The 6,975-nt window shown below is 40.6% G+C and overlaps 1 protein-coding gene across 3 annotated transcripts in view; it reads left to right on the plus strand.

The window, feature by feature from the left end:
* The window catches only part of LOC140921535 (dedicator of cytokinesis protein 7-like), a 189,811-nt gene extending 183,313 nt beyond the window's left edge, over positions 1-6,498 (plus strand). For all 3 annotated transcript variants that reach the window (XM_073371537.1, XM_073371538.1, XM_073371540.1), the window contains 4 exons: positions 718-861; positions 1,705-1,823; positions 2,688-2,843; positions 4,933-6,498. In XM_073371537.1, coding sequence (XP_073227638.1) covers positions 718-861; positions 1,705-1,823; positions 2,688-2,843; positions 4,933-4,996 — 483 coding nt within the window. In that variant the 3' untranslated portion in view covers positions 4,997-6,498. The remainder of the gene's footprint in view (positions 1-717; positions 862-1,704; positions 1,824-2,687; positions 2,844-4,932) is intronic.
* Positions 6,499-6,975: the final 477 nt, after the last annotated feature.

Genomic DNA, 6,975 nt, shown 5'->3' on the forward strand with positions numbered 1-6,975 from the left:
CGGGCTATATCTAAGACGTCTGAAACCAAGTCGTGCTAGTGTCGTGCTGCAGTCGAGCTACAGTCGAGCCAGCTTAGCACGGCAGTAGCACGACGTTTGAAACAGGCCTAAGTTCACTTAAAGAAAAAGAAAAAGAAAAACGTTGCCTTGTGTTCACATCGTCCATAAAATGTGAAATTAGTCACACCACTTCGTTGTCGTAAAGTCATGGCAAAGTAATGTACAAAAAAGCTTGATGCAGTGCAAAGTTGGTGTTTTGCCGATCTGAACCTATTGCCTCATTGCCGTTCTCGTTGCCGTCGCCGTCGTCGTTGCTTAAACTCCCTACTGATCGCGTGTGATCACAGAGCTGGACCATAAAGGGTTTTCAATTACGTGGCCAGCATCTATGCAAATTTATTGGAACAGAAGAAATCGTTTACATAAGAAAAGAGTTCAACTTCCACAGGATTGGTTTGGAACACCATCATGGCCGCCGTGACGTCATGTGGTCTAATGTGATTGGTGTATTACAAACGCTACTCTCGGTTGGTGGGTTTTGATCCGATTGGTGGGTTTTTAATTTTGGACAAATTTAGAATCTTGAGATGAAGCTGGGTACGTCAAAAGCTCTGTTTACACTTAACATAAGAAAATCGGAGGAAAAGTTCAACGTTACAGTAAGATATCTTTCTTTTTGGTTTTGTTCTTTCTTAAATTAAACAATGTGGTCAACAGATTGTGCTCAGCCCAATTGAAGTCGCCATCGAAGACATGGAATTGAGAACAAAAGAGCTTATAAGTGCGATTCAACAGGAGCCGCCTAATCCCAAGATGCTTCAGATGGTGTTACAAGGCTCCATCGGCACGACTGTCAATCAGGTCGGTATCCTTGCGCTACACAGAGCAGGTGGAAAATGTCGTTAGAACAGAATTTTCAGATGTCAGCATGAGCTCGAGCCTCCCGATCATAAATGCTGTTGATATTTTATTTCTATTAACGGCCCCTCTCTCCATCAGGGAATGGGGGTGAAGATGGGGGGCGAGGGAATGCGTTTACTGTGCAAGGAAGGGAGGGAAGCTCTCTCAATACTGTTGTCAGTCCGTTCAGTACGCTGCTCCCTTAAAGGGCTGGACTGGGTGGAGTGAGTTAAAGATTGGGAGAGGGGGGAGGGAGGCGTTATTACCAACAATAAATGGCAATGTATTTGAAGGTTCTATGGGCGCTATGGTCGATAGGTTCATCATCCTAGGTGATGTGCTGGACGGTTGACTGGGAAAAAAGGCGAATCAAATGCCATTTTCTTTTAAGCCCTGACCTTCAGCTGTTAGCGACCAAGATTATATTTTATTTTGCTAAGGGGCCTTTGAAGCTAAAATATCACAAAGTACAAAAAACACCGGAGAGTAAACGATGCAGTGGCATCTTGAAAGGAAGGAAATAACCTTGATAATTGATGTAGCCTGTTTGTTTTGTTACTCCACTGTGTCTCATGCTCTCCCACAAGGTGTTGTTCTCCAGGTGACTGTTAAGCTTCAAAGGGTCCATCTTCGCACGATCTGTTTTATTCCAGCGTTGAGCACGCTCGACCTCGTGTGGTTTTGAAGTGGTTATAATAGCCTTCAACTATTTGGCTAACCAAGTAGGCCTACTGGAAAGTTCAAGAAGTTTAGTTGATGTTATTTATTGCATAAACAGAGACCTTACATTTGTGTTACTTGCAGGGCCCGTTAGAAATTGCGTTGGTGTTCTTGCGCAGTCACGATTCCGAGGAAGGAGAAACTCCGATGTTCACCAGGCATCATCACAGACTTAGGCTCTGCTTTAAAGAGTTTGTTAAAAGGTGAATACACTCCTCATTTGCCTAAAATTCAGCGGGGTAGCAATCACAAAAGCCGGGGTAAAAATAGTCAAGTTTTCCCACCTAAACAAGCAGTATTTGCACAGGTCATGGAAAAACTGGAAAGTCATAAAATTAAAGAATTTCATTTTCCAGGCCAGGAAAGTCCTGGAATTCAATTGTCGGTCCTGGGAAGTTATGGGAAATAAAAATTATGTGATAGATTAGATACTGTAGATATCAAAGCAAGGACAATGTAGGATAGAGGCGAGTAATAAAATGGCATGGATTTTACTGGACAGCAGAGTTTGTGTCTGTTGAACTGAGATAGGTCAATAAATACCTAAAACAAAGAACGTTTTGTTAAACTTGAAAGTGACAGCCACCCCTGACATCATGAAAACCGTGAAAAGGTCATGGAAAAAGTCATGGAATTTGAAGAGGTCGAAAGAGTACGAACCCTGTCAAACTAAAGTGAAAATGAAAATGTTAATGAAATTTGTTTACCAACCAAACACTTAGGAGATCTGGATGTTAACATAGAATACGTTCGTTTTCTAAACGTTAGAATTCTATGTTGTCAGTATCACGGCATTATAATGACTTTCTGTCCCAAACACCCTAAGTGAGACCAAAATCTGCAATTTACACCCCTAAGAGAGACGACGAGAATCCCCGTCACTTTTTTATGGGGATTCTCCCCTCCCCCGGGCCTCCCACTTCCTTTGGTGATGGTTCACGTCGCATTCCGACAATATTCAGCTTACCCAATCAGTAGGTCGAATTACCCTAGCAATCGCGTTTTCTTCCCATAGCTTAGGTCTGAACCACTATAACTCAAATTTTATTTCCTGGCCGTAATTTCAGATGTGGAGATGCACTTCAAAGGAACAAACATCTAATTACAGTTGACCAGCGAGCTTATCAGAAAGAGCTGGAAAGAAATCACACGAAATTGACCGAACAACTTGAACCTCTGCTAAAGAACAAGTTTGGTTCTCTGCGCGGATCCATGAGACAAAAGTAGGTCATGATTTTCCTTAGATAAGGTTAATAGAGAGGAGAAGTGTGACGTCACGTTACCATGGTAGCACTATTTCTGGATGATGACAAAACCAACGACGACGGCGACGGCAAGAAGATCAGCAAAAAATGATAGGTTTATATTAACAAACAACTTTGCACGTGATCACGCTATTTTGTACATTTTTTTGCCGTCGTTGCACCACTACGACATGAAACTTCCTAATTTCACGAACCCGCTTTATGCAGTAGGTGAACATAACACAAAAATTGTCCCTTTCATTTAATAAACTGAAATAACGTTTGATATGGTCCCAAAGAAAATTTCGCCAAGATTTGCCAAATTAAATGAAATTGAATAAGATCGGTGAAGTTTGAAATAGTGCGAATAGATTTTTAAGTGACTTTTTCGGTTTGTTGTCATCCAAAAATTTTGCTACCATGGCAACGTGACGTAACGATTTCTCCTCTCTATTACCGTGAGAGACCTAATAAACGCCCGGGGGGGGGATGTATTTAATTTTAGGGGTCCAAGCGGGGGCGTTTAATAGATAGGAGACGTTTATTCTCATTTATACTGTAACAATCTTAACAAAACTAATATGCTTTCGGCGAAATATCAAGAGAGTTTAAGAATAGCGGAATATCCACTTCCTCGATTGTTACGTCTAGGCCGTGTAGAGATCCATATCGCTCTTTGAAATCCCAACATTTATGTCAGAATCCTCGCTCATTGTTATTGTGTATCCTTACTTTAAACTTGACATCGAACAAGATGAAATTTCCCGCCAAGATGACGTTGCTTCGCGCGCGTATACTACTTAGTATTGGGAAAATCTTGTTCTCGTAGTCGTTCCCGCTTTGAGGAGGTTAATACATTGAGAGACTCTGGTGAAAGAATAAGGAGGAGCAGGCAGTAAAAAATGCGCATTTTGAGTGTCAACGTATTTAGCACGAGAATACCGTAAAATTCCGAAAATAAGCCCCGGGGCTTATATTTTTCAAAGGCCCTTTTTGAAGGGCTTATTTTTGGAAGGGCTTTATATTCGAAGGGGCTTATCTACGGAGGGAAATTTGCGTTTCAAAATCGATTGGGCTAGCCTTATGGTTGGAAGTAAATTTACCGTTTTGGCTATGTTTTACTTTGTATTTGAGGGCAATTTTTTAAGTACAAGCCCCCGGGGGGGCTTATATTTGGACGGGCGATTTAACGGAGGGTTTTTTGCGTTACCGGTTTGGGGGGCTTATACCTTCATTTCTCAATTATTTTAAGATCCTGAGTATTGCTCCGACCCCAGGAATCGATCCCGCGACCTTCCGCTCTGCGTCTCGAGTGCTCTACCGACTGAACTAAACTTCAAAACAATGTTGGTGTACCGAAAAAACCCCTGTGCGGATTAAGCTCTTTTCTCATGCAAAAACTTTCCTCTCTTCCAAAAAAATTTGCATAGTTGCTAACCACGTGAGTGAAAACGATCTATGGCGTCCTTTTTTGGGGAAGGGGGAGGAGGTGGGGTCTTATCACATAGGAGGGGATGGACAGAGAGCCGTATGTTCTGATGCGAGAACGAAACAGAAGACAGAAAATAGCTTTGTAGTGGTGAATGGTGAAATCTGTGGCTCGCCGAAACAACACGATACTTTTAGGGAAAACGTTAAAAAAATAACACGTAGGAGAACTCGCAAAAAAAAAAACGACTTCGACACTCACAGCAAACCAAATCAAAATCAAACAGGGTTCTAACGAAAGGCGACGGCTTATGAAACTCGTCGCCTACGAGTGTGGTCCCTTTAAATAGTGGCCCCTCGCGAAAGACGATCGCTATGGATGTGGTCGGTTATCTGGAGAGCGGTCGCTCACAAGTCTGGGCGCTTGCCAGTGTGGGAAAAAAACAACTTAATTTAGGACGACTTTTCTAAACTTCTTACAGCAAAGCTTATTTTTATTGGCAAGGTGTTCGTATTCTGAAGAAAGAAACAAAAAGTACATACAACACTGCGTTACTGTTTTGTTTGTTTGTTTTTGTTATTTTCTTACGGAATAATTTCAAGTCAAAAACAACTTGAACATTTTAATGTTATTTTGCAGGGAAGGATCTGCTTTACTGAGGAAAATTTCAATGAGTTTCAACACAGCACACAGTATAGCATAGCCACGGTATTCAATTAAGCCTCTCAATTTCCCTCAAACTTAAGAAAATTTTGACATGTGAGGAGGTAACAATGATAAGCTTTCCCTTATCATTGCACTGTGTAATTAGTATCTTTGTCAATTTCAGGCAAAGTTGCTATGTCATTTTAGTTAACTCAAAGGGTCGGTTATTCTAAAGAGATGATTAAGCTTAGGCCGCGGCTTAAAACAAACAGTAAAGCTCCAAAATTATTTTTAAGTGGTATATTTTAGGTAGATGATAGTTTTTAGTCTGCGCGATGTGCCTTATTGAAGCTGATCATCATAAAAATATATTGAATATTATGATTAAATTTAAAATGCCTCAAATTGCAGTTTTGTTGAACACTGGATACTTGACGCAGGGTCCTAATTTGCAGAATGTCAAGTAAAGGGAGATTGGGCCGGAGGGAGGTCCAAGCGCCTCCCTGAAGTTCCCTTTCTCGTTAATAGTGAACTTAAGCAACAGGACGGGAGAGGAAAGAAAACGGCAAACCTTGTGTGTCGAGCTTGACAAAAATTTTGTTTGAAATAACTTTTCGCTAAACTTCACCTTCCTTAAAATATTTATGTTAAGTGAAGATCACGACAAAACTCGCCAAAAATAGTCCTGTCACGTTTGTCACACACAAGCGTTTTGCCGTCCTCTTCTTCCTGTCGTCCTGTTTCGTAAACTCGCTAATGATTCACATAAAGGGGTGAAAAAAAGTCCCTATCGGGATGATGGTTTAGGCAGCAGCCTTATGACAAAGAATTTTGTGGACCTCTTGCTGTGAATTACTTCAAGAAAAAAATACTAATTTAGCAGTGTTTAGCCATGTTTTACGAAAGTTTCCCTAATATTAATCGGTTTACAAAAATCTACGCTGCGCAGCCTTTTTATACCACGTTTCGGTTTTCGGATACCTGGATGAAACACTATTTTTGTGTTTGACATGGAGCTCACGTGGCCCCAGTTGTTCAGAAGGTGGATAGCGCTATCTAGTGGATAACGCAATTGATTTTCCTAATACTTGATTATCCCCTAGATAGCGCTATCCAGCGATTGAACAACCGGAGCCAGTCTTGCTTTTGTCAAAACCAATCTCCATGTCGTCTTAAAGTATATTAAAAAAAAAAAACATTTACTTGATATAAGCGAATATTAATTGCAGGTTAGTAATTTCATAATTTCAATTGGTTGATTTGCGAAACTGGTAAGCACCCCAGATAACCGAAAACTGGGAGCTAGCTAATAATTTACATTTCAGCAACATTATAGTTTAAGTCACTTTCAGAAAGGTTGCTGTCCAAGCTTGTAAAGATTTTTCGCGGTTTTTATTCCATTTAACTCCCTTCTTCTCTAATAGGTCACAGTATATTACATCTGTGATCTACTTGAAGTCTACTAGTGGTATTGTAACTTAAGCGTTAACTCTCCCGAATTGTTGAAAATAAATTTATACCCTGCATTGTAGATATGTCAATAAATTGATAGAAAATTTCCCCTTTGGCTTACTGTTGGATGTAGTTAAGTTATGGCCAGCTTGGGTAGAGTGGCGAGTTAAAAGCGCCTAATTTTGTGTCATTGAAAGTTCCTTGTTATGAGGTGAAATGTCAGTGTCAGAAAAATCTTCGGTTAGGTTAAGTCAACGGTAATGTGTTTTCATAAACCAGAGTTGAAGCCATTAAAGGCATAGTATATTGTAAATGCTTTGATGACCAAATTCGTGTTTTGTCCCAGTATTTCATCCGCTGAAAATCAGTTGTTTAATCCTTTAGTGTTCCATTCGAAAGCGCCTCTTGATCGTTATTGTTTTCTTGAAGATATACTAAAGCGAACCGTGAAAACACTTCCATTTGTTGCATAACTAGTTCCTCGGCATCGGGATACGTTGGCAGACTGGAAGTCTCGATGTTAAAGCTTAGCACCCTCAAGTAAAACACGCACAAAAGCACCCCTCTGATAACGGTATGGCAAGC

Source organism: Porites lutea, chromosome 12 (assembly GCF_958299795.1).
Source record: "Porites lutea chromosome 12, jaPorLute2.1, whole genome shotgun sequence".
NCBI classification, from domain to species: Eukaryota; Metazoa; Cnidaria; class Anthozoa; order Scleractinia; family Poritidae; genus Porites; species Porites lutea.